At 46.8% G+C, this 27809-nt stretch overlaps 2 protein-coding genes and 1 long non-coding RNA gene across 3 annotated transcripts in view; 2 read left to right on the top strand and 1 right to left on the bottom strand.

Moving 5' to 3' along the window:
- Nucleotides 1-27809, bottom strand: part of CRTC3 (CREB regulated transcription coactivator 3) — a 96575-nt gene that overhangs the window by 31941 nt on the left and 36825 nt on the right. Inside the window, exon 4 of the mRNA XM_073882125.1 lies at nucleotides 7421-7540. Coding sequence (XP_073738226.1) covers nucleotides 7421-7540 — 120 coding nt within the window. The remainder of the gene's footprint in view (nucleotides 1-7420; nucleotides 7541-27809) is intronic.
- Nucleotides 2577-4373, top strand: LOC141370798 (uncharacterized). Its single transcript, XR_012375160.1, has 2 exons — nucleotides 2577-3229; nucleotides 4088-4373. It is a non-coding gene; the product is annotated as an uncharacterized lncRNA (long non-coding RNA).
- On the top strand, nucleotides 7986-8854 carry LOC112839953 (electron transfer flavoprotein regulatory factor 1). Its single transcript, XM_025893124.2, has one exon. It carries the CDS (start codon nucleotides 8042-8044, stop codon nucleotides 8312-8314), a length of 273 nt encoding a protein of 90 aa, XP_025748909.1. The 5' UTR covers nucleotides 7986-8041; the 3' UTR covers nucleotides 8315-8854.

The raw sequence follows: 27809 nt of genomic DNA, 5'->3' as shown, positions 1-27809 counted from the left end.
CACAGACGTGGCACCTCACAGATGCTATCGTATGAACCCCTGGATCTAGCCCTTGGGCTTCCAGTGACATAAGCCAGTGAGTTTCCTTTCCTCAAGCAGAGGATTCCCATTACTTATAACCATAAGAGAGTCGCGTGAGATCTGTCGTGTGCTCAGGGCTGTAGTCGCAGGGTCGGGAGACTGAGCCCCGCGTCAGGCGCCGCAATGTGGAGTCCGCTTGGGTTTCCCTCTCCCGCTGCCCCCCCCATTCTTTCTCTCTCTCTAAAAATAAATATATAAATCTTTTAAAAAATTTTTTAATCATAATATTCTCCTGCTAAAAAAATCTTTAATGATTCTATATAGAAGCCGCCACCTGCTTGGGCTCAGGAGGGAAGGGAGGGGCCTATTACGCAGGCCTGGGCTGGGTGCCCCAGGATCTGGCACTCGTACTAGGTGGCACTCACGGGTTCCCAGTGATTTGGTGTGAACGGCCTCCTCTGTGAGGAGAAGCGTTATGATCCCAAGTTTCACTTTCTGTGTATTCATTTTGTCCCATCCAGTTAGCTTATTCCTTCATCTGAATCGAAGTCAATACAATAGAAGAGAGGATTTTCAAAAGAGAACCATTTCTTCAACATTAACTGTTAAGCTTCACGTAGACGAAGGGCAGACGAGAATATGCTACAGGAGGAGACAGAAGAGGCGAAGGTGGTCATGAAATAAGCAGCTCCCCCTCCCCCTGAGACGAAACGCTCCAGCATCTTCGCCAACAGAGCCAATAGTGAGGAGGCGCTGACTCCCACCACCTGTGGTTATCCACCTTTCCCTTCCCTGCAGTTTGATGAATCTCCATCCAGCTAACACAACGCAGCGTGCAGGGCTAGAACAGGAACATCATGATCAAACACCGATTACTTCAATGTTAAGGTTCCAATTAGCATTTCAAGCTCTCCGATGTATATTAACAGCATGAAGTGTAGTGATTTCCTGAAATTTATTTTTTACGGGCATCTGGCTATGTTGCCCAGGCTGCAGCTCCTCGGCTATTGACAGGAGTCATCCCCCTGCTGACCTGCTCTGTTCCGCCCTGGGCAGGTTCACCCCTCCTTAGGTAACCGGGTGGTCCCCCACTCCTGCAGGTCACCGTGTTGGTGCGGAACTTAGCCTGGACACCTGACCGGCATGGCACACTACACCCCAAACTCCCGAGCTCAAGCCGTGCCCCCTCAGCCTCCCGAGGGGCCGGGGCCCGGACGCACCACCATGCTCGGCTGGGATTTTTAATACGACCCGGCTGAGGCATCAAATGTGAAGAGACGTGACCTCTGAGCATTCTTAATTCTCACTGTCACGTCTCATTTATTGAATATTAAAAAAGCCCGAGAACTGTTGGCATCAAGAGAACCACCAATGTTATCATCGGCTGACGGTTAAAGTCAACCAAAGGGTGGCTCCGTCAGTGAAGCGTCTACCTTCAGCTCAGGTCACGATCCCGGGGTCCTGGGACTGAGTCCCACATCGGGCTCCCTGCTCAGCGAGGAGCCTGCTTCTCCCTCTCCATCTCCCTGCTGTGCCTCCTGCTTGTGCTCTCCTGCTCTATCAAATAAATAAAATATTAAAAAAAAAAAAAGTCAACCAAAGGGAAACCTAGAAAAGGTTCATTTCTTCTGCTGATTTCAGAAAGGTTCATTCAGGTGGCTCTGACTACTCCACCACACTGACAGGACCTACAGAACAACCTTAGGATGGGGAAAATAGCCTTATTTGTAAACCTGAATTTACCATTAATTCAACAAACATTTTTGGAATGCCTACCAGCTGCTAGCAACCAAAGAGAAACGCAGAGTTTCCAGCAAGCCAGACCAGCTCCTAGGCCACCCCGCCCCCACCCCGTGGTCAGTTAGCCTACGTTAAAGACGTTTCCACCTGCACCTCTGTATCTGCCCCACCCAATGCACTCCTTCCCAGCTCCTTTGCGACCTCCTCCTCTGCCTCCAATCCTGCCACTCCTGGAGGTCTGCGGCCTCGAAGCCTCTCCCCCAAGGAGCTGCTGGGGCAAAGGGCCGCAGAATCGCTGGGTGCCCTGCAGCGGGGGCAGCCCCGGAGGCCGGAGACACTTGGGGCGGCGTGCTGAGGACACAGAGCCGGGACCACCCAAGCTCGCCTGGGTAGCCCCACCCCGGCCTCTGGCTCGAGGCAGCCCTGGGAGCGCAGCAAGTCACAAACCCAGACCCCCGGCTGCCAACAGCGCGCGGACCCCAAGTCTGAGTCTCCTGCTGCCCCTTCAGCTTCACAACAAAAGTACTTCAGCCTCCACCTGAAAGCCTCCCCCTCCTCCCCCCTGGCGCCTCTGCCCCTTTTCTAGCCCACCCGCCCGTATTTCAGTATTTCCCTGACCGAGGTGCTCCCCAAGTGCCTACAGCTCTGGAGAGGAAACTCCTCCTCGTGTTCCTGCCTCAACCCAGCGACAAAGGGGCGCCCCTAACTCCTTCTCCACATGGGCAGCCGCAGAGGGAAGCTTCTTACTCACTCTTCCCCAAAGGAAGGGGAGTAGCTCTTCTGCTGATAAGACAGGACATCTGTTGGCCCACGTACCCATGGGTGGGGTCACTGAGCCACAGAAGCGCCAGACAGTTCCACCCTGTCTCTTTTCTGTGCTCCCTGCCTCGTGGCTGGAGAGCACAGCCGGGCTTCTTCTTTCGGCTTCCTGTTCCCCTGTGGTAAGTGCACCTGGGGCAGGGCTCGGGACCGGCCTGCTGGAGGCAGTCTGGACGCCGGCCACGTTCTCTCCTAGCCTCGAGGACTCCGGGTTCTCCCGGGCCGGCCTTCGCGGGGCAGGCCTGTGACCTCCCGTGTAGCTGGCGGGGCGAGGGAACCCCGAGTCGGCTTGATAGAACCCGCCCACCAAGACGAGTTCCAGGGTCAGATTTAAAGACCTAAAGCTGGTCACAGTTTGGTTCCTTCCTCATTTCTCAACCATGTCTTTGCCATCACGCTACTTCCTCTTGTCCTTGATTATCCAACTACGTCCCGCTAGAACACATCTTAAAATCAAATGTTAAGGGAAGTGTAGGAGCAGGGCCCTCTGGAGTCCTCCCGTGTACGAGAACGTCCTCCCGCTTCCCTCAGCACACGAGTGACAGCCAGACGGCATGGGCAATTCTGAAGTCTGACTCGGTTCCCCTGAAAACTCTACACCCCAGCCATTTCCTCGTCCTTCACGATGGAAATCACTGATGGGTATTAGGTAAAAATCGGGTGTTGTGATCAAATAAATTCTGTTAGTCCTGGGTGAAGAGACCGTTTCTTAACTGCAGGGCTTCTCGGAGCCCCAGCTTCGACTGCGAAGCTCGGGGGGGGGGGGGCAGAGAGTAGTGTTTCCTCAAACCTAACAGGCCATGCGTGTCAAAGAAAGTGTTCTATAAACCAGTGCCCTAAAATTTTCATCTCATTGTATGAAAAGAATCAAAGCAAAGCCTGTTCCAAAGACGAAAGCCATTCCTAACTTTGGCCAGTCTTAATGCCTCTCTTCACGACTGTCCGTGCTGGTTTCCCAGATGCAATACACTCTTGAACCTTGTTGGGAATATAAATCAGAAATTTCTCAGACATTCACTCTTTTTTCTCTCTTTCTAAAAATACATTTAGGGGAAGGCATTTTCTATGATTCTTCAGTGTGTCCCCTTCTTTCTCACTGCATTATCCACAGGGATAATACTTATGTTAATTGTTCAGAAATTCAGCAAGATGGGGTTTGGGACCCTTGTCTAATGCCCTCGAGGAGTGAAGAGGGCTGCTGAAGGCATGAGCGCTTGAAGAGCCTGTATTCTGAGTTCTCAAACCCAGGCCCCAGCCAGGGACCAGGCAGTGCCTCTCCTGTGCCCTGAGGGTGGCCCCAGGCCAGAGCCCAGAGGGACAGCATCCTGGTCTTTGCCTGTGGCGGCCACCCATGCCAGCAACAAAGCCCACGGGACTCGCCTTCTCGGAGGCCACGGCCGCCCACTGCAGAAGGAATCTCCCCAGCCCAAGCTCTGCTTGCTCTAGCTGCCCGCTCTGGGCGGAAGCCAGAATATTTATGAAACAATGTTCATTTTATGTATCATAGGACTGAACCCTTGTCTAGGCTGATCTGCCCCTTCTAAAATAACTTCCAAGCCAAGAAGCAGCTGTAAGAAGACAACTCTGGGGCGCCTGGGTGGCTCAGTCGTTAACCGTCTGCCTTCGGCTCAGGTCATGATCCCAGGGTCCTGGGATCGGGCCCCGCATCGGGCTCCCCGCTCCGCGGGAAGCCTGCTTCTCCCTCTCCCACTCCCCCTGCTCGTGTTCCCTCTCTCACTGTGTCTCTCTCTGTCAAATAAATAAATAAAATCTTAAAAAAAAAAAAAAGACAAGTCTGAATACATTTTTTCAAAATCTTTGTCCTAACAAACTGTTCAAACCAGCGTTAACACTTGCAAAGGACAGAAGTGGGTAAGAGGCATTAGGGAGGTAACAGACACACACGTGAAAGGCTACCATTTAAAGCAAATTATTTCTAAATCAAATGAATGTGGCGTGAAAGGAAAGATGGAATCTTTCTCTAAGTTCTCCTGAATCTATTAGCATCTTCGACATAAAATCATCCCTCTCCTATATTTCATGGGATTCATGGTCCCTTGATTCTGCAGGAGAGATGTCCTGTCCATTTATGGACAGGCCTAAGCTTTTTTGAACGAGCAGATGTCCAGTCCCCAGGCCCCAGCTAGATGCTTAGGAAGAGCATACGGAGAGACGTTTCAGACCTGTACCGTGTGATGAACTTTAATTTATGGGCATATTTAGTTTTTGCTTCCCCTCCCCTTTGGAGGTGACCTGCTTTTTGCTGTTGCTGTCAAAAGGTGACTCGTACATGGGGTCAAGTTACACCCTATCATACAGTGTAGTCACTCCTTCCGCGACTCTGCACAAGACATTCCCCCTGCCTGGAATGTTCCCTCTCCAGCTGTCTTCCTCTCTCTGTACCACTTACCACCATGTGCGGTCATTTGCCTTAATCATTGCTGTACTGTTTGCTGGCTGTCCCCTCCCCCAGACTGTAAACCCATGAAGGCAGGGACATGTCTTATTCACCATCGAGTGTCCTGTGCTTAGAACAGTACAGGGCCACCTGGGTGGCTCAGGCGGGTTGAGAGTCTGCCTTCGGCTCAGGTCGTGATCCCAGGGTCCTGGGATCGAGCCCCGTGTCGGGCTCCCTGCTCAGCCGGCAGCCTGCTTCTCCCTCTGCCTCTCCCCCTGCTCGTGCTCCCTCTCAAATAAATAAATAAAATCTTAAAAAAAAAAAAAAAGAAGAACAGTACTTCTACAGAGAAGAAACACTGTAGCTATCTGCTGAACACATGAATGCATTACCCCCTCACCTGCTGCTTCTTCAAGCCTTAGATTTACCTCCAGGATGCCTTCTCCGGCCAACACTGGTCCAGGCTGCCCCTCCTATGAGCTCGTGCAGCCCGCGTGGCCCCGGCTACAACTCACCACCCTGTGCTGTGATCGCTAAGAGCGCCGTGAGGGCAGGGAGCCTGTCACGCTCGCCGTTACACCTACAGGGTCGGGGCGGGGCCTGACACTGGTGGATACCTAAATTATTTTTCCGTGAACGAGTACCTTCCTCGTCCTGTCACTTTCCTTCGACCCCCTCCTCTTCTAAGTCACTCCTTCAGTTAGAAAAGCAGTGAGCACATGTCAGTCCTGAGACCACACTTGCTGCAAAGAGGATCTGAGATAGCTACAAATAGGTATTTATAAATATGCCACGTACATATGATCATGTTTAGAGAGAACACCTACAGGAGAAAAAGAGAATGGAGAATTGGAGAAAGATATATTGTTAAATCAGGCAAAGAAACACTCAAAGCCTTTCGCTTGAAAACTCCCAGCCATCTGGACAGCGGTCTGATGCACTCAGTCCATCCACACGTGTGCACTAGCGGAAGCATCAGCTGGATCCCATGGGAGTTAGGACAATTCCAGAGGGAACCCAAGGACTCAGTCGTCATCCCCACCGCCCCGGACAGTGGTCACGAAATCCACGACGACTACAAGTCAGCGTCTCTCACGGACCAAAGTGCTGTGTTCCTGGGGTCACTTTCCCTGCCTCCAAATGGAAGACAGCAAGAAACGGGGGTGGGGGAGGCAAGAGAGGTCCTGGCTCCCTTGGTGGGTCCTACAACTCCCCCCACAGGGCCTCTGTTGACGGGGCGGGGGGGCCGGGGCCGGCCCACCGAGTGATGCCCTGAGGGGAGAGGCCCAGGCCGGGGCTCAGCTTGCTCCGGGGCTCAATCTGTGCCCTTCCAACCTCAGCAGTGGAATCTCAGACAAGTGACTTTGACGCTCAGTTTCCTCCTTGGAAAACGGAGGTTAAAAAAAAAAAAAAAATGAACTGCTCAGTGAGTTTTGAGGACTACGTGACGCATCAGTTGCCCAGCACAGTGCCTGGCATGGGTAGGTGCTCAGCAAACATGCGTGCCCTCCCCCCACTTCCTGGTTTCTCGTGAAGCCAGCTCTACCATCACTGCCAGGAATTCGGCTCTGCAGTAACACTCGCCCCGCCTTCCTGCTCCCCCCCCCCCCCCCCCACACTCCCTCCCCCGTCAACCCCCCCCCCCCCCCCCGTCCCCCCCCCCCCCCCCCCCCCGTGAGGAGCGTGCAGGGAGAGCACCAGCCTTCCTGGCACACTGCTTCTCTGTCCGCTCCCACAAAACCTCCACAAAACCCAGCTCAGTCCTGTGTCCCTGAAGCCCTGAGCACAGAGCTGGTGTCCCAGCGGTGACCTCCGCCCACCCCCCGCGGCCCTGGCCCCCAGTAAACGAAATTGCCAGGGGAACTCACAATCTCCTTCTCCTTATTCCTACTTAACAGCATAGGATTTGGCGGATGGACAGTGTAAGAATTTTCCTAACTACCAGCTTGATATCTCAGGTGTCATTTGCTGAGTTTGGAACTCAAAAAACACAAGATCCTATGAAATTTCTTCTCTAAGTTCTAACGGCAGGTTACCAGGTCAACAGGAATAAAAATTAGTCACTTATCTGTCTCTCTGTTTGAGCTAGATAGACTAACTCTCTCTAACCTGGTTCAAAGTCAGGTTTAGCTCTGACCTGGCTGCTTTCTGAAGAAAATGCCGAGGAGGCCTTGCAACAGGGCTAGGTTACAGGTTGTTTATGTTCCGTCCCTTAACTCAACTCTATCAATGTTTTCATCAAATAAATACCCGCGATGATCTTTCCAACTTTTAGCTGCAGAGATGTTTCTAGTTTCCAACTCATTTATTTTTATTGCCCCCATTCATCAGATAAAATGAAGGCTTTGAGGCCAAAGGGGAACTGTGGGGAAGATAAGTCCTGAAAACCTTTCAAACATTTCAAAAACTCTTACCTCCCCCCCAGACAACGAAAAAGGATATTTGTCGTCCTGGCTTGTCCCCGGACCTTCGATGGAGAGGGTGGAAGCGGGTCCTGGATGGCCTCTCTACCAGCCCGTGGTGGCGGGTCCCCCGCACGCTATCAGCCTGGTGAAGGGAGGGCTGCCGAGAGAAGGGATAGGAGTCGGCCCGTGACCATGAAATTGCCATTCACCCTCAAGAACAACAACAGGGAACAACAGCAGATCAAAGGACTGATTTCAGGTTTCTACAGGTGTTCACGCCTGGGCCTCGAGTCAAGGCAAATCCAACCACGCGGCACGTGGAGCTGTTCCTGAAGGGTTACAGAGCAATTTAAAACAGTCTTCTGTGTGTTAAGGTGAGAGCTGAAAGAATGATAATATTAAAAGCTGTCATAATTCAGAGGTGGGACTACGGGTTCATACATCACACCCCAGACACTCAGAAGTACACCTGAAATGCACAAGAAGCATATCTAAGACAGATAAGCTGGACACCTACAGACTGTGGACTACTTGTTCTGCAGAGAGTCTTTTTAAATTTTTGATTGAATTGACAATGTTTAAAAATTCCGGTTTGACTTTACGACTGTGGAATGCCGGAAAGTATGTTATGTATAAAAGTGGATACTTTCCATAATAAATGAAAATGGCCAATTCTTTAAGAGGAGAAGTACTGAATCTTTATAAAAATCTGCTGTATCTTGGACGAGACTATCCAAAAGGAGCAGACTATTTTAAAAGGCGTCTGAAGAATGTTTTCCTTAAAAACAAAGATGTGAAGGACCCAGAGAAGATCAAAGAACTTATTGGACGGGGCGAATTTGTAATGAAAGAGCTAGAAGCCTTATACTTCCTTAGGAAATACAGAGCAATGAAACAACGCTATTACTCAGATATCAACAAAACTAACTGATCGCTATTACTATAATTTGACTGGAATTCAGTGCCAGCTGTTTATGTATACCAGATATGATAAAAGTAACTAACTTAAAATGGCAAGATTTACACGTCATGTAAAAAAATGCCTGAGCTGCCTTAATGAACTAAAATAGGTTTCAACTTCTGTTCACAGAGCTTTATCAGCAATCCTTAATGTTTAATTTTTATATAAAACCAGCAATATAGCCAACTACAAATTAAAAATTAATGAGTACCCAATTTTGAATGAAAATATAATGTACTTAAAATAATTTTATTAAGTTTTACCAATTATTCTTAGCCCATTTCTCCATTTTACTGACAAGAGAATGCCATTTAATGCATGTAACTAAGCAAAATAATTTATTGCACATTAATTTCCCTTAACTTTTGAAGGAGTACCATCTTATTTCCTTATTTTTGAACCTATTTGGTACATTAATAGCACACATTCAAGGTTCACTACAAAACAAATAGCACATGGTAATGATTTAAGTGCAGTTATAGAAATAATATGTATGGAGTAAGATTATTTCTGATCTTGAAGTAGGCTGCCAGGGATTGGCATTATATACATACCTATTTAATATCTTCCATTATTAATTTTGCTTCTGGCTCCCTTTGGGTCTTAAAACAAGTCACCTGTTGTGTATCAATTACCTTTACTGATAAAAAGTAATAAATAATGTTATTCTGTTCTTTCATCATAAAAAAAAAAAAAAAAATTCCGGTTTGAGGCTTCCAGTGAAAAACCCGAACCCCTTGGCCACGCCAGTCCCACATTCCCACACAGCAGAAGGGACAGAAATTGAGAGCGGCTGCTTTCTCTGGGTGGGACACCCATTCTCAGGCTTTGAATGCTTACACCCGACCCCGGGATTGACTTACTATGTTAGCCCCTGCGTTAAGCAAAGAGAATACTACCTCAACACAAGTTGAAAATGTGCAACTCATTATTCCCCCAAATGGCACAAGTGAAAATATAAACAGATTCAGGGTAAATCCATGCTCAATAAATCCAAAGTCCTTTGTTAAGGAGGCTTAGGGTACATTTGTAACATTTTTGAGACTGGCACCATAAAAGGCAAGTTAGTTTTGGTTGTCGAAGACCAAACACTAGGCTGGGCCATTGTATCACACACATGATGTGTGGCGATGTGCACACACTATTCTGCAAGGGCTGTGTTTGTGAAACATATGAAAACAGATTTTCTTTTATGTAAATGGAATCATATATGAATAGTTAGCTTACTCTGAAAGGAATCACATAATGGAATATGTTTTTATAGGGGAGCTTCTTTTAGCTAAGAATTGGTCATTAATTTTTCTTTGTTAAACATACAGATTTTCTCACCCTGGATTTGGGGATGACTCCCATTTCTCCTCAGTGGGCTGATAAAATGTCTGGGCTGATTGAGTCTAACGGTTCTAATCTATTTTTACAACCTTAATCTGTTAACTCCTAAAATAAAGAGATCTTGGTGAGCAACAACTTCTGAGGGCCTGGAAGAGAGACAGCCATCGTGATGGATAAGCGGGCTGTTGATCTCAGACGATACAGCACACTCTTCCAGGGAGGGACAAGTTGAAATACCTTTGTAAATCAAGAGGATACATACCCACACTTTTTCAGAGCCTGTTTACACAGTAGACAGAAGGGACAGATGGCTGTGTCCCAGGATAAAAGGGAGGATTCTCTGGTAATGCAACCACTATTCACTGCAGCGATGTTAAATGTACTTGAAAACACATTTTCACTGAGGAGTCTCAGAGCACAAATACTCCAGACTTGGCTCTCAGAGGCCAGCCTACAGAGGTGGGGCTGAGAGTCTTTAGAAGGGGTTCCGAAAAAGCAGAAAAGTTCTTGGAACGTCTTACAGACCTCCTATGATACCCATATGTGCTATGTACCCTTGCCTCTTCTGCATTCATCCCCATGGGCCCAAATCCTGTATTGCTACTTGGACTCAGTTGCGGGGGCAGGGGGGATGGTCTCTGCTAACATTTTAATTTTCTTCTCTTCCTCACTGTGGCACTACTGCAACTCTCTACCCCTGTGGTAGCTGATCTCCCTCCAAATGGTACTGAGATGAGCTCAGTCTGGTGTTCAGTCAGGGAAGCCAGGGGCTGAAGTGGACTTGGAGCAAGGAAGCCCGTGAAACACTATGGTGTTAGGCTTGCTGAGAGCTAAGATTCTGTTATTTAAAAATGTATTTCTGGGGCGCCTGGGTGGCTCAGTCGGTTAAGCCTTCAACTCTTGGTTTCAGCTCAGGTCATGATACCAGGGTCGTGGGCCTGAGCCCTACATCGGGCTCTGTACTCAGTGGGGAGTCTACTTGGGACTCTCCCTCTCCCTCTCCCCCTGCTCGCGCTCACTCTTTTTCTTTCTCTAAAATAAAATACAATCTTAAAAAAAAAAATGTATTTCTTAGGGCAACTTTAATACAAAAAGAAATAGAACCCTGGCACCCTGAAGGCCAAGTACATCATGCTTTCTGTTCCTTTTCAAGTTTTATTCAGCTTTTACAAGGCTTGTACCCACAGAGCACATCTATTTTCATGGTCTATATTCTGTACTCAACAGTATTTTGTAAACAGTTTTCTGGATACTCTATAACGCTTATAGTTACTAATTCAGCAGGTGCTCAGTCCTTCACTTCTAACCTTCTAAGGCCCACCCTCCATGCTGCAGTTCAAAGAACATGTGATTTGGAGTCAAACGATTCCAGTCCAGAATCCCTTACTAACTAGCAAGTCACTTCACCTTATCTGTAAAGTGGAAATGATGCCACTGATAACTTCCTCACAGGCTTGTTGAGAAAACGAAATTAGATCACGCGCATGAAAGCTGCCTTATCCCAGGGATACTGGGCGCTACCAGCTGAAGTGTCCCCCCACCCCCGCCCTAATTCACAGGTTGAAGCCCTAACCCCCGGTGTGACTGTCTGTGGACCCAAAACCTTCAGGAAGGTAAGGAAGGTGAAATGAAGTAATAAGGCTTTCATCTAATAGCACTGGGGTCCTTATAAGAGGAGAGGCCTCACCAGAAACCAACTCTGCTGACACCTTGATTTTGGACGTCCAGCCTCCAGAACTGTGAGAAAATAAAGGTCTGTTGTTTAAGCCATCAGGTCTGTGGTATTCTGTTAGGGCAGCCCAAGCCGACTATGACCACTGGGCATGAGCAGAGGATGCATGTCCAGGTGGGTGGACGCTGGGAAGCATCTTGTTAAAGGTGAGGCTACCCTACAGAGTCCCTCTATGGACCACAAGAGCAGCACCACTGTTAGGGGCTCACCCAGTACCCTGAGCCTCCCAAAGTATCCCCAAGGGACCTAGACCTTCGTTAGGCACCCATCTGCTGCCCATGCCAGGTCACCTCTGAAAGCTGCCACCTGGGGACGAAGGGCTGAAACGAACGTTGGCAGGGCCCTGTGACTGGCTTTGGCCAATGGCTCATGAGCAGACGTTGATATGAGTTTGTCCAAACAGAACCTCTCATACTCTTTTCCTGCTGCCATGGAAATTCCATGACCCAGACAGGGATGCTCCCTCGGCCTCTGAAGAAGGAGAAGAGACGTGGAGGAGAGCCACAACAGCAGCAAAGAGGAGTTAAAAAAAAAAAAAAAAAGTGTGCTCAAAGTCCCAGAGTTTGGGGAATGGTTGTTCCCACAGCAAAGCTGACTAATACAATAGTGACAGCAGAGAGAGGCCTCAGTGAGACAGAGAGTCCTATATTTTTTGAAGAGCACCAAGAGGGGTGCCAAGTCAAAAGAGCCTGCAAATTGGTTCCTATGTGTTTTGAGGATGGCCTCAGGCTCGGACTCTGCCAAATGCCATCCTGTTTCGGAACACGGGACCCAGACACCAAATGAAGGCGAGAAAGCTTCTGTGCCTCCATCTACAAGAGCTCCTCCCCGTTGATGTCAGGGCGCCAGTGATGGACTACCCACAGATAGACCAAGCACATGCTTAGGGCACCAGCAAGGCAAGGGCAACACAGAAGGGGAAGGATCTACTTGAGAGGGTGCCCAATAACGTTCAAAGTATCATTGTGGGAAAAATCAGAATTGAGCTGGATTTCCTTTCCTTTTTGTCTTGGGATGGCTTAATGGTTTTTATTCTGAAATACATACACGGATGGGGGGTCCAATAATCTCTGCAGGGCCTGAGTCAGCACAAGTCTTCACACGGCCCCCTGGGCACTAGAAAGCAGATGGGAGCGGCACACCGGGGGGCAATGTTCTCAGGGGCAGCCCGAGATAATGCAGAGGTGCCCGCGTCAGCAGCCTGACGATGAGGTTTGGCAGCAGGAGGCTCACCCAGGAACCTTAGCAGCGAAGGGGTAAGCTATCAAATTCTGCTTCACATTGTGACCTAACTGCCAGGGGCTGAGTGTGGGAAGAAAGGACAGAGTGGTCACCCGAGGCAGGGGAAAGGTGGATTCTGGGCATCAGTCACCAATCTGAGAGAAGGCAGACTGCGGTTGGAGCGCAGCCCGAATACCAAGGGTCCACAGACCTCAACAGTGAAGGGCAATGAGCGGGGTTCGGAGTGGGGGGCAGGGGGTCAGAGTGACTCCTGAGTTGGCTACAGCCAATTCTCACCAATTCTGTGGTTGGGCTTCGGGGGGAAGGAGGCATATCTTGAGTTCAAGGCGCTGCTGAGAACTGAATGTCCACGTGCACACAGCCCTGGTCTTGGGCTGCTGATTGTTTCTGCAAATATTTCCGTGTGGATGGCAAATTGGCTCAGGCGTGCAGGTATTGGGATGGCTGCTGGGGGGAGGGTGGCGTGAAGGGGCCAGTACTGATGGAGAACTCTTTCTGAGATGAAACAGGATATCTAAATCTTCCAAAGAAGCAGAGTTGTGCATTTCCGGGGAGAAGTCCAGAGCCAATGGCATAGACGACAGAGCGCTCTGAGCACTCCCCCAGAGAACCGAGATCTCATTTAGGCATCTTTTGTGTGTAGGCACCCATCTGCTGCCCACCTCACATCACCTCGGAGAGCTGCAGCCTGGCATGAAGGGCTGAAAAGTTGCAGCCGACTTTCCTTACCTTTCTGAGGGGGAAAAACACTTCCTCCAATTAGACACTGCTGATCTATCCACGTGACCTATATTTGCATTAACCCTTTCAGCAAATGTACCACATTGTTGGCATATCAAGTTTGTGGTTAATTAGAAACCCCAGATCTTTCCACGTGACTAATAAGCCATAAGCAGATTCCTACTAAGCCCTTGTTATGAAATGAGCTCAAGTCTGAGAGTGGGAGAGCTGTTTATTGTCAACTCCAGGAGATTATCATTATTGAAAGTATCCTACAGTATATTCTATATAGACACCTTCTGTTTATGCTACAGTATATTCTTTTTTTTAAGATTTTATTTATTTGAGAGAGAGCATGAGCGGGGTAAGGGGCTGAGGCAGAAGCAGACTCCCCAGTGATCAGGGAGCCTGATGTAGGGCTCGATCCCAGGACTCCGAGATCATGACCTGAGCTGAAGGCAGACGCTTAACCGACTAAGCCACCCAGGCACCCGGCTACAGTATATTCTTTACCCATGAAGGACCAAGTAGCACTTTTTTCTCGCTACAAAGATCAATTCTAGCTTTTGATGGTATTTCTATACGATGTTATTAAAAGAGGGAGAACTGGAGTGCCTCAGTGGCTCAGTCAGTTGGGTGTCTGCCTTCAGCTCAGGTCATGATCCCAGGGTCTTGGGATAGAGCCCTGCGTTGGGCTCCCCGCTCAGCGGGGAGTCTGCTTCTCTCTCTCTCTCCCTCTGCAGCTCCCCCTGCTTGTGCTCTCTCTCTCTCTCTCTGTCAAATAAATAAATAAAAATCTTAAAAAAAAGGGAGAACTATAATTTGCAAATTTTCTCAAGTGAAAAAGGATGACTAAATACATTTTTACATTGTAAGAAGCTTTAGTGAGGGGCAACCTGGGTGGCTCAGATGGTTAAGCGTCTGCCTTCGGCTCAGGTCATGATCCCAGGGTCCTGGGATTGAGTCCCGCATCGGGCTCCCTGCTCCTTGGGAGCCTGCTTCTCCCTCTGCTTCTCTCTCTCTCTCCGTCTGTCTCTCATGAATAAATAAATAAAATCTTTAAAAAAAAAAAAAAAAAGAAGCTTTAGTGAGTTTTTTAAAATGTATTTAAAAAAATAAATAAAAATGTACTTAAAACATGCACATGGGGTGCCTGGGTGGCTCAGTCGGTTAAGCATCCCACTCTTGATTTCGGCTCAGGTCATGATCTCAGGGGTCGTGAGATCAAGCCCCACATCAGGCTCTGCCCTGAGTGTGGAATTTGCTTAAGATTCTCTCTCCCTCTGCCCCTCCTACCCCAGCTCACACGCATGTGTGTGCTCTCTCTCAAAAAAATAAAAATGAAATAAAATAAAAACAAAACACGCAGAATACCAGGATGAAGCATGTAAACAGTTCCTTCGAAAAGCCTTGATCCAGAATATCCTAACCACAGCATCTTTACAAAGGGGCGCCCAAACGGTATTCAAACAGAAACAATTCTACGTAAGGCAACTTTCAATAGCTCCACTGGCACGCATGATGACTACAGATCAACAACAAAAAAGAAAGATAAAACTCCTGTAAGAGAAGCATATGTTCTCCTGGAATACCACTGTCAACACTAGAAATACATCCTGGCAGGCAGCTTCGACAATACAGAGGATGTGCTCCGTGTGATGTCCCCGTTACCTTATGGTGTGAGGACAGGGGACTTGCCTAAACTACGGGTGACTTAGGCAGTAACCTCACCCATCTCAGCAGCGAACCAGGAAGCAAAGAAAGCCTCCAAGCAACAGAATCGGTTAAGAACCCCCAAGGGGTGGGGCGCCTGGGTGGCTCAGTCGGTTAAGTGTCTGCCTCTGGCTCAGGTCATGGTCCTGGAGTCTCGGGATTGAGTCCGGCATCGGGCTCCCTGCTCAGTGGGGAGTCTGCTTCTCTCTCTCCCTCTGCAGCTCCCCCTGCTTGTGCTCTCTCTCTCTCAAATAAAATAAAATCTTAAAAAAAAAAAAAGAACACCCAAGGGGAGCACTCAGAAGGGAGCCCCCTCAGGTCTTCCATCATGTCTTACCTGAGCCTAACAAACCGGGCCACCCCGTTTTCATGGGGAAGAGCAAGAGGAAGGAATGGGGGCTGCTGGCTCATTAGGGTGAGCTTCACAAGTAAAAGCAAAGGGACTGCTGACCCCAGCAGCCCCCCAGCTCCATGCTTTCCTTCTCCAGATGAGAAACCAGGATCCAGAATGAGGAGGGGCTTTTCTCAAGGTGACACAGCTAGTAACAACTAGAAGCTTGAACTCGGGACCCTGAGCCTCCTGCAGGGTTGGACTCACCTCGCCATTTTGCCTCCTTGGCTAAGGAGCCACATAAAATCAGTTGTTTTTGAGACTGTGAGTGGATTTTTGCTGGCACACCACAGAAAGAAAGTAAAAAGGTGAGAAATTTTCCAGATAAAATCACATCCTCGTAAATCTACTGAAGAGCTAAGATTTGATGAAAGGACACCAGCCCTGCTGGGATCTCGGACTGTCCTGCAGCATAAACAGCACACCTGCAACTTGCTATTGGACCCAGCAGTGCCAGCTGCAGTAGGTGTCGAACCTCGTATTTTATAAAAGGTTAGCTGAAAGTCCCAAGGCTATTTACTGACCATCCCACGCTTCTTCCTAGAGAATTAAGATGCTTCTTCAATCATTCTAAATTCCTCTGTGTGCTGGAGCTCGAACCTGTGTCCCTCCTCTCCGGCAGGGCGGGGTGGGACAGCGGACTGGCTGGAAGTTTCACCTGGAGAGGGCGAGCTCACGCGTGGCCTCGAGGTCACACTTATACTTACTCCTGTGCTCTGCAGGACCTCCGGCCTGCCCGTGATGGTGTCCTTTAGTTCACAGCTTTAGTTCTTGGGAAGTTATGAAAGATTGGCCCCTAGGACTGATGGAACTTCTCGTGGGGAAGAGTGAAGACTTAACACGTGTGGGAAATAAGGCAGGTTCCTTGAGCCTGTGGCTCTAGTTAATGGAAGCTGCTACAGGCCCCCTCTTTGTCAAAGGGCAAGTCTAACAAAGGGACAACTGTGCCTCTCTTGTGAACCCAGCTGGCGATCATTCCAGCCACAGCCTATATCTCCCTTGGTTCTCATGATGAGGAGAGGGAGTTGTATGGACCTGCCCACAACAGAGAAGAGGCTATTAATTCACTGCCTTGGGGTTACACGGACCATTTTAATTTTCCCTTATAAACTGTGAAGAAGAAAAATGATTTCATAGCTGGATTAGAGACTCTTATTATACCACTACCAAAAAAATCAAAAAAACCCAACTCCTTTACAAATCTCCAGAGTCAGACCTGCTCCTCCTCCCTCACTGCAGGCCCCAGGCTCTTCCTTTGCCATCTGTGGGGTCAGGACCAGGCCGGAGCTAGCACCTACACACCTGCCAGAGGGTAAGGTCTTGGGTCCACCAGACTGTAAAGTTCCTAACTTCGGGGAACGAGGCGAGGCTTCTCTCTCAGCAGCGGGCCAGTCTTACTCCAGCCCGGCAGGATGATTTGGTCCCTGAATCACCACAGGGATGTTTTGGTTTTTGTTTGTGTGTTTTTTACCCTGGAGACTATGCCCTTTTTGATCAAATGAATTTGGGGTGTGACCTCCAAAGGACCAAACAAGCCCTACCATGAAGGTGCAAAGAAGTTACAAAGAACAGAGCAGGCCTGGGGTGGGGAGGTGCTGGCACCCCACCTTGAGGGCCTGCCCTATCACCACATCTGGGGCACTTATGTTGCCTCTTCCTCCTCCTTATTATAAACGAAAAGTAAAAGGGAAGTAAAGTTAATGAGATAAACTAAGATAAAAGACTACTCTAAAAAATGACAGAGATAAAAGTTTGTTTTTTATGACTCAAAGGTCCAAACACACACACACACACACAAGCAATCAAAATGACCTTAGAGGGCCAGGAGAAATAATCTGTCAGAATAAGAAATAACAGCAAAGCGGGGTGCCTGGGTGGCTCAATCGGTTAAAAGACTTAACACTGTGGGAAATAAGGCAGGTCATGATCCCAGGGTCCTGGGATCGAGCCCTGTGTCAGGCTCCCTGCTCAGTGGGGAGTCTGCTTCTCCCTCTGCCCCTCCCCCTGCTTGTGCTCTCTCTTTCTCTGTGTCAAATAAATAAATAAAATCTTAAAAAAAAGAAAGAACAGCAAAGCATAAAACGCACCCAGAGTGTGGGGCCCAGGGTTCACTGGGGGCTCCTGTTCAGGAAGGGGCTGACGGGTCAGTGTCCTGGGCCAGACTGCACGCCTTCTTATCTGGAGAGGTGGGGATGACATCCCTCCGATGCAGTGGCTAGAAGCAGTGAGACCCGTCGACCGCCCCCACAGTCTTCCCTCTCAGCACAGTGGGTTCCCATACACATTTGCTCTATCATTATGTTTCCAAATAACTGGGCTCCAAAGCAGAGTGTGTGCCTCTCAGGGGGCGTGTAAGATGTGTACGGGGTGTAGAGAAGACACTAGAAGCTCTGTTTCCACTCAGTTTTCTACCTTTTGTGTACATGATATAACAGTAGAGTGTATGTGTCTATAATTTATAAACAAACAGAGATACCCAGATTGGGGATATAAAGCTCTTTTTTACTGCTAGGGTGCATGATCAGAAAGTTTAAGTGACAAAATGTTGATAATTATTGAAACTGGTGACAGCTATATGGGAGTTTATTATTCTCTTTCTACTTTTGTGGATAGCTAAAGTTTTCCATAATAAAATGAAGAGTTTCCCTTCAGCCCCTCCGGGATGAGTGTGAGCACGGCAAGGGTTAATGCAGACCCCAAGCCTCTAAAGGCATCTTGCTATCTTTCCAGAAATGCCACACGAGCCCCCACGAAGGGAGAAGTCTGAAGCTGTCCATTGCCACCCCATTCTCCTGCCTGGTGTGATGTGTTTGGTAGAGAGGGAGGCCTTCTGTTGAGTGCAGTCTGATCTCTAACTCTGCGGCTATGATTGTGACCCCAGAGATTAGTTCTGGGTAAACCGGGCCTGCCCAGTTATTTCCTCCAGAAGAAGCTGATTTGCCTCTTACGATGACAACCATGATGAGAAGGAGCTGTGGAAGCAGAGAGGGGGTTTTTGCGAGCTACAACTTGAGCAGTAACAGGGGCAAAGGAGGCCAGTCCAGAGGCGGGTTATACAAGGGTACACAGGACCGCAGCTGGTCAGCAGAGTGAGGCCGCGGTGTCCTCGCAGGCCAGACGGGTCAGGGGGGCACATCAGATCAGGCAGGAAAGGGGGTCAGGGTGCCTGAGCCCAGCTGCATCCCAGCATGGGCCTCCTCCCGCAGTAGGGATGGGAGGTAAGGAACACCCCCCCCACTGCTGCTTTATCCCTGCTCCCTTCCCTCTCTCATTCCCCATCACACTGCCTTCCCAATCACAATCACTGCCTTCCCAATCACAATCACTGCCTTCCCAATCACAATCACTGCCTTCCCAATCACAATCACTGCGTTCCCCAACACACTGCCTAAACCACTGTGATGAAACGTGCTAAGACACATCGCTGAGTCTAGAAGAAATCTGTAATTTGGAATTAAAAAAAAAAAGCAAGGGTGGAGATAAATAAAACTGACAAAATGTTGAAAATTATTGGGGGATGGGAGGTGGGGAAGTGGGTGAAGGTGGTCCAAAGGTACAAACTTCCAGGTTAAGGTAAGTAAGTTCTGGCAATGTCATGGACAGCACGGTAGCGGTGGTTAACAACACTGTACATTGGAAAGCTGCTGAGAGAGGAGATCTTAAAAGTTCTCATCACAAGAAAAAAAATGTAACTGTGAAGTGATGGATGTTAACTTACTGTGACGACCATTTCACAACATATACATACAGCAAATCATTATGTTGTACACCTTGAACTATATTATATTATAATTTACATGTCAACTGTATCTCAATAAAACTGGAAAAAAATATTGAAACAGGTGATGAGTATAAGGGGGGCATTCATTATTCTATTCCTTACTTTTGGGTACATTTTGTATTTCCAAATAAAAAGTTTAATTTTGGGGGGGCGCCTGGGTGGCTCAGTCGTTAAGCGTCTGCCTTCGGCTCAGGTGACGATCCCAGGGTCCTGGGATCGAGCCCCACATTGGGCTCCCTGCTCCGCGGGAAGCCTGCTTCTCCCTCTTCCACTCCCCCTACTTGTGTTCCCTCTCTCGCTGTGTCTCTCTCTGTCAAATAAATAAATAAAATCTTAAAAAAAAAAAGTTCAATTTTTTTTAAAGATTTATTTATGAGAGAGAGAGAGTGGGTGCGAGCTTGTGTGGTACGTGGGTGGCGGCGGGGCTCTATCTCACAACCCCGAGATCATGACCTAAGCCGAAATCAAGAGTTGGACGTTTAACCCACTGAACCACCCACGCGCCCACAAAAGTTTACTATTTAAAAATTAAAATTGTGGCGCTGTAACACTTTTTAAGCTTTACCCCAATAACTTCCAAAGACATGCAAAAGCTGAGGTTCTCTACCACACAGCCAGCAAAAATTATGACTAAAATATTTTTTACATGACTTTAAAAGACAAAATCAGTGCATAATTTCACAAAGGAGCTAAAAAAGTATCATGAGAAAATGTTTTTTGGGGGGGAATAAAATAATCTGGTACATTTAGTTAGCTACAATAGCACATGGCAATTCTAAATAGAGCATACTGAGTTAAAAAAATATATCCTGTTTTCGATTTCCAAGAGCCCAGGGTACTTCTCATGTGGGCCTGTGCTCATGGAGAGGCGCACACAGCACCCGGCCGGCCGCACGCGCACTCACGAGAGCTGGGAAGGCCCGTGCAGCCCCCCGGCAGCCGTGCTAGAGACCCGGCAGCCATGCTAGAGACGGGACCGACCACTTTCCCAGGCCGGCCACTCCTCTCTCATGCAGCCGTGCTTCTGGTATGTTTTCCCTTACACGGAGCTGGGACACATCCCTGGAGAAATCTCTTGAGGGAATCTGCCCGGATGAGAGGTTTCTAAAAATTCATCATCGTCAGAGGTTCTTCTCCAGAAGGAAGCAAGCAAGCTACATCAGTGGAAGAATGTGTCGGTGGGACCAACTTCTTCACTGAATTTGAGTTAAAACTGCGAGTCCGGTTGCTTGTTTGGAGACTGAGCTCAGTTGGTTGGGCATTCCTTTTGTCAACCAAATAGAAAAATGGGCAGAACTCATAAAAGGAAGCCTTTTTTTCTTATCTGCAAGTGCCCACCTCTGCCTACAGACAGGGCAGGGGGAAAACGGACGTGAGCTGCTCTCCCTCCTTTGGATGGGCTACTGAGCTCCACGCCGGGGGCAGCACTGACAGCGTCTTGGTTCCCAACAGGTCGGCAGGGTCTGCCCCTTACAAGGAAGGTGGGCCTTTCTCCAGCTCTGGCCTGTGACTGGAGGGATGAGCCAGGGTGGCCCTGCCTATGCAGGCTCAGATGGCCTCACTTCTGGGAAGAGGGAGGAGGGAAGGGGGGGTGCGGATGTCCCATTTTGATTCCAGGGCCCAGCCCCATGGAGCCTGCGGAGCTACTTAGTGGCCAGGAATGAAGATCATAAAGCTAATGATTTGATCCTGTGTTGGGTCCCCACTAGTGCAGCCCAGAAAAGAAAATGGTCATCAACCAGCTTCCTTAGTTGCAAGAAGAGTGAGTTCAGCAGACTCAGATTGGGTAGTAACGCAGCCCTAACCTCACCTATCCCACGGGACCTGGTACCCTAAAAAGTGGAAAAGGAAAACTAGCACTAATGAACTTGGTTACGTCTGTGGGATTTCAACATTTTGCGGTGATTTTTTTTGTATTTCATCTGATGTTGCACAGTGGGGTGTGCGATCAGCATCGACTATAAAACTAGAGATTAAAAGTAAAATATGTTTAACCAGTGCAATAATTCAGATATTTGCTCTAAAACCACAATGAAACCTATTGAGCAATGCTAATGGTTTTTTCTTTCATTTTCAGTGTATTTTACTTATTTGTTCTTTGGAAAAATTTTGAGATCTTTTGAAAACTTTTGGAGTTCCAGGCAATAATTTTTTCCATTTCTACACTTATTTTTTTATTGAATAAATTTGATACCTAACATTGTGTAAGTTTGAAGTATACAGCATGTTACTTTAATACATGTTATATATTGTCGTATGATTGCTGATATGGCACTATTTACCACATTAATAATTCCAGTGTAGGGGTGCCTGGGTGGCTCCGTCATTAAGCGTCTGCCTTCAGCTCAGGTCATGATCCCAGGGTCCTGGGATCGAGCCCCGCACCGGGCTCCCTGCTCCACAGGAAGCCTGCTTCTCCCTCTCCCACTCCCCCTGCTTGTGTTCCCTCTCTTGCTGTGTCTTTCTCTGTCAAGTAAATAAAATCTTTTAAAAAATAATAATAATAATTCCAGTGTAATACTGTCTACATTCATCATGCTGTACATTACATCTCTATGGCTTATTTACTACTTATGACAAGCTTGTACCCCTAAACACCGTCACTCTTCTCCCCTCACCCCCTGGTCACCGCTGTCTTACTCTTTTACAAGTTTAATTTTTTAGATCCCACATATAAGTGATATTGTACAGTACTTGTCTTTCTCCGGCCTATCTCGCTTAGCGTAATGTGCTCAAGGTCCGTCTATGGTGTTCCAAATGGCAGGATATCCTCCTTTCTCATGCCTGAATAATATTCCATTGTGCATATGGACCACATCTTTTTTATCCATCCATCTGTTCACAGGCATTTGGGTTGTTTCCGTATGTTGGCTATTGTGAATAACGCAGCAATGGACATGGGAGTGCAGATATCTTGTTAAAATCCTGTTTTCGTTTCCCTGGGAATAATTTATAATGATCATGGAGAGGCGGAAAGTCACAGGACTGTCACTGGGATGTGCCACAGCTGGGAACGGGAGAGCCAGGGTGAAGCTTCTGCCTGTATCGGGGTAAGGACTGATCTCCTTTCTCCTTTTCTTTCCCCATAAACCAGCTTTATAACTGAGATTGTGATTTATAACAAATATTTGGTTTTCATCCCTGTTTCTGGCACAGAGCTCCTAAAAGCCTTGTAATTTCCTAAGTGATGAGAGCAACAAAGATGACTTTTATTATATTAATTAGGTGACTTTTGGAACACACCTAAAGGTGAGGGCTGGTTGTCAGAAGAATCAACCACATGGTTGGGGACTGGACTTTCAGGGCCCCTCACATCTCCCTGGAGGGGAGAGGGACTGGAGCTTGACTCAGTTGCCAGTGGCCAATGATTTAATCACTCATACCTAGTAATGAAGCCTGTGTACAAACCCAAAAGGATGGGGTTCAACACATGGAGATTTGGGGAGAGTAGAGAAAGCATAAGCTCTGTGCCCCTTCCGATATACCTTGCCCTATGCCTCTCTTCCATCTGGACGTTTATCTGCATCCTTTATCACATCCATTTATAATAAACTGGTCAACATAAGTACTATTTCCCTGAGTTCTGTGAGCCACCCTAGCAAATTAACTGAATCCAAAGAGGGAGGAGGTCATAAGAACTTCTGACTTGTAGCCAAGTTGGACAGAAGTTGTAGGTAAGTTGGGGACCTGAAGTGTGTGCATGTGAGGGGGAGGGGAGCAGTCAGGTGGGACGGAGCCCTTAATCTGTAGGATCGGATCCTGTGTCCAGGTAGACAGCGTCAGAACTGACTGAACTGTAGAACTGCTCCCTGGTGCCCATGGTGGGATTGGGTGCACAACCCTTAACCGCCCACACAGTCAAGCTGTGGTTAATAGGGCCAGGCAGTGCCAGGCCACAGTCCTCCTCCCTGACCCAAGATCCGGGACTGTCCACTTCCCCAAGGGTTCTGGTGTCCCGTGGGGAAGAGTAGAGAAAGGGGCAAAGATCCACACCTCACAGCGTAAGGCAGGAGTGCTTCTTAGTGGTTCTTGGATGCAGAGGACAGATGAATCACAGACAATTAGAGCTATCACTAACTAAAAATTCAGGCTCTGCCAGAACCATTGCTTTTAGAGATACCCAACCAGCTTAGATCAAATGATTTGAATAAGTAATGTTTACATTCTTAAATAAAAAGATATGAAGATGACACTGAAGAGGCGACCTCCCACTGTTGTTTTCCTTCTGTCCGGTTCCCACCGCCCAACGGGAAACTTGATTACTAGTTTCTTTCAAGTCCTTCCAAATACGGATTATGCATGCACAGCAAGTAAGAATATCTATTACTTCTGCTCCTCCTTTTTTTACACACATGGTGGCATACTAGTACACTTCTCTGTACTTTGCTTTTAAACTTCATCGCCAATGAAGTTTGTAAACCTGATTCCAATTTCTTGGTTCTTTGTCTGAATTTGAAAAATGTAAGAAGAGCCAAACAAAAATTTAGAAAACTCAACAAAATTAAAAGTCAAAACTGTCAGAGAACATATGCCAACATCTTAACGGGATCACTCTCTTTTAGACCATTCACGTTGGCCAATTTCTCTAAGTCCTTACAACCATGTCAGTGTTGCCTTGTCCTCGAAGAGGATCCCAGCCCTCTGCCCCACTATTGGCTCATCCATCTGTGTCCCCCTCTCTTCTTTGCAGCCAAACGTCAAGATGAAGGGCTGTGGCGCCTGGGTGGCTCAGTCGTTAAGCGTCTGCCTCCGGCTCAGGTCATGATTCCAGGTCCTGGGATCGAGCCCCGCATCGGGCTCCCTGCTTGGTGGGAAGCCTGCTTCTCCCTCTCCCACTCCCCCTGCTTGTGTTCCCTCTCTCGCCATGTCTCTCTCTGTCAAATAAATAGGTAAAATCGTAAAAAAAAAAAAAAAAGAAAGAAAAGAAAAGAAATTGTTTAAAAAAAAAAAAAGAGGAAGGGCTTACAGCCAGGACTTCCTTTCCCCCCCAGTCCCTCCCGCGGCCCCCTCCCCTCTCTACTCCGCTGAAATGTCTCTTCCCAAGGTAACTGTGGACTCTCCTTGTTACTAAATCCAACGGTACTTTTCAGCGCTTCGGTTACTCAACCTCTCAGTGGCGTCTGAAATCAGTAAAAATTCACTCTTAAAAATGTTCTTCGGGCTTCCTATGACTCCTCCTGCGTCTCTGGGTGTTTCTTTCCAGTCTTCTCTGCATACTCCTGGACTTCCTGACCACCCTCTGAATGCTGAGGCTCCTCACAGCTGTCCTTCAACTCTGTCTCTGCAGCCCAGATCTCTCTCCAACGCTTCAGAACTGTGTGGTCCACAGCCCCACGGACGACTCTTCTAGGATAGCCCGCAGGCATTTCAAACGCAACACGTTTGGAAGTGAATTTGCCCTCTTCCTCCAAAACCAGCCCGATTCCATCTGTTCTGGATCTCTGGGAACGGCCCCACCCAGCTGCCTAACCCAGGACACTTGGGGTCATCCTTGAAGGTTACCTCCCCCAAACCTCCCCATCCCAGGCATCTCCAGGTCTGGCCACTCTAACCTCCTAAACACCTCTCAAACCCACTACTACCCTCCGTTCTCGGTCTGTCCACTCTTCTCGGGATTACGGTAACAACCTTGTAATTGGTCTTTTTTGTCTCTAATCTTGTTTCCTCCAACCCCGTTTCCACACTGCAGTCAGAGTAATCTTCCTAAAATACAAATCTGATCACATTATTCAGCTGCATAAAACCCATTAATGACAGGATTTTTAAAAAAAGATCCTAGCAAGCCGATTTTAAAGTTCACCCGGAAAAATAAACATGCAAGAATAGCCTGGAAAAATCATTGAAAAAAGCATGAGAGCGAATTAACCCTACCAGAGTTATAATACATAACATAAAGCTACAAAAATCAGTTAAAACAATGAGATTCTGGTGTATGAATAGACACATAAATCAATAAAAGAGAACAGGAAGTCTCAAAATATAATCAAAATACATAGGAATTTTGTATATGATAAAAGTGGCATTTTAAATTCGTGGAGAAAAGATGATTATTCATAAACAGTGTTGGGACAACTGGCAAGCGAACTGAAAACAAAATTAAGTCAGACCTGCATTGCATGCCTTACATTAGCATAAGCTCCTGATGGATCAAAGATTTTTAAATCTAAAAATGAAGGCATAAAGTATTACAAGAATCAGAGAACACAGCATGACAAAAAACCTAGAAGCCATTTAAAAACATTAAATTTTGCTGCATAAAAAGATGTAGATGTCTGCATGGAAAAAGAATCCATCATAGAGAAAGCCAAAAGACAAATTTCATAGATAAATGTCTACTTTTACTAATACATAGAGAGCTCCTAAAAACACCAATAGGAAAAAGATCAACCACCCAAAAAAATTAAGGTCAAAAGATACAGATTGCTCACAGTACAGATAATGCAAATGATTCATAAACATGGAAAAAATGCATCTCACTCATAATAAGAGAAATGCAATTTAAAACTACACAGAAACATGATTTTTCACCTATAAGACTGACAAAGATCAAACAGTTTGAAAAATACTGAGCTGGGGAGGATGTGGGCAAACAGTGCTCTCATACATGGCAGATAGGGATGTAAATTGATATAACTTCTATGGAGGGAGAACTGACACTATCTACCAAAACTATAAATGCCCCAGAGATTCTACTTCTAGAAATTTCTTCTTGCAGATATATCTGCATGTGTATAAAATTATATGTATATAAGGTGTGTATTTTTTGCAAGTATGTAAATAAATGTTCATAATCAAGGAACTAGTTGAAGAAATTATGGTAGATCCATAAACAGACTACTACTGAGTATTCAAAAAACAAAACAAAACCCAAGAATAAGGATGTTATATGTGAGCTGTTATGGAAAGATCTCCAAGATCTATTAAGTGGAAAAAAACAAGGTACAGAAATGTGTATGGTTGGCTATCTTCAGGGTAAAAGGTAGGGTAAGGTGCATTACACATTCACATTTGCTGATATCTACACAAAATACCCCTGAAAGAATAAACAGACACGACAATACTGATTGCCTCTGGGGAATGAACTGAGTGTCTAGAATAGAGATGGCAGGAGTATTTTTCACTGGACACTCTTTTGATTATCTTTAATCTTGAACTGCGTGAACATATACATATGGAAAAAGAATCCATCATAAAGAAAGCCAAAAGACAAATATCAAAGATGAATGTCTACTTTTATATATATGTGTATATATATATTTGAATGTATATGTACATATATAGGTTCAAAAAACAAGTAACATTAAAATAAAAAACATAGCATAAAGCCACAGTTAACTATACTGATGTGGAATGGAAAGGAGACTAAATGGCCAAATCAATGGAACAAAGCAAGAAAACAGAAAGAACCATACAAAAATTAAATTATTCAAGAACTGAGACAATAGACTGGTCGTAGAGGAAAGTGGGATCTCTGTCTCAAATCTCACATCAAAATAAATTCCAAAGTGGGACGCCTGGCTGTCTCCGTCAGAGCGTGCGACTCTTGATCTCAGGATTGTGAGTTCGAGCCCCATGTTGGGTGGAGAGATGACTTAAAAATAAAATCTTTTAAAAAACCCCATAAATTCCAAAGTAATAATCGTATTAGAACAAAATATGAGTTGAAAAAAATGAGGTTTAAGAAATCTTAGAGTGATGAAGGCCATTCTAAACATATTACAAATTATAACACAGAAGCCACAAAAATGAGCAATACATGTGTCTCATAAAAATTAGAGCAGAAAACTCCCAAATAAAAATGACTAAATGGAGAGAATATTTGGATTATAAATGGCAGACTGTGGTGGACAGATTCTAAGGTGTCACCCGATGATCCCCACCTCCTAGTGTTCACATTCTGGTGTAATTCCCTGCCCGTGAGTGAGGATAGGACATGTCACCTGCTTCTCATCAACAGGATATCACAATAGGGATGGAATATTGCTCCCATGATTACGTTATGATATTTATAAGACTCTGTCTTGTTAGCAGTGGTGCTAGAGAGACTCTTCTTCACTGGCCTGGAAGAAACCAGCTGCCATGAAGTCAGAGGCCATGTTGGAGAAGCCCACGTGACAAGGAAGTGTGGGGGACCCATAGGAGCTAAGGGAGTCTTTGGCACGAAAGTGATGCTTTTGTCCTGCACCCACAGGGACATGAATTCTGCCAACCACCTGAAGGAGCTCAGAAGCATATTCCCAGCTCAGTCTCTGAGGAGACCACAGCCCCAATCGATATGTGGATTGCAGCCTGGGGGGACCCTCAAGTAGACAGACCAAATAAGCCATAGCCAGACTTGTGACCTACAGAAACTGTCAGATAATAAAAGGTAATTTTTATTTGTGGTCATTTGTTACATAGCAATAGAAAACCAATACACAAAGAGACAATTTCCCTAATATATAATAAAGACTTCTTAAAGGCCAATAAAAAAATAAAGTACTCAATAGAAAAAGAGGCAAAAAGGGAGCCTGGGTGGCTCAGTCGGTTAAGCATCTGCCTTCGGCTCAGGTCA

Source organism: Callorhinus ursinus, unplaced genomic scaffold, assembly GCF_003265705.2.
Source record: "Callorhinus ursinus isolate GAN/ISIS: 27379988/994484 unplaced genomic scaffold, GSC_fseal_2.0 scaffold45, whole genome shotgun sequence".
In the NCBI taxonomy this organism is placed as follows: domain Eukaryota; kingdom Metazoa; phylum Chordata; class Mammalia; order Carnivora; family Otariidae; genus Callorhinus; species Callorhinus ursinus.
The sequence above is the reverse complement of the archived record's forward strand: the minus strand, read 5'-3'. Positions and strand labels throughout refer to the sequence as shown.

Excerpts from the sequence above, each read along its gene's own strand:
- LOC112839953 (XM_025893124.2), top strand. The coding sequence starts at position 8,042 with ATGAAAATGGCCAATTCTTTAAGAGGAGAAGTACTGAATCTTTATAAA.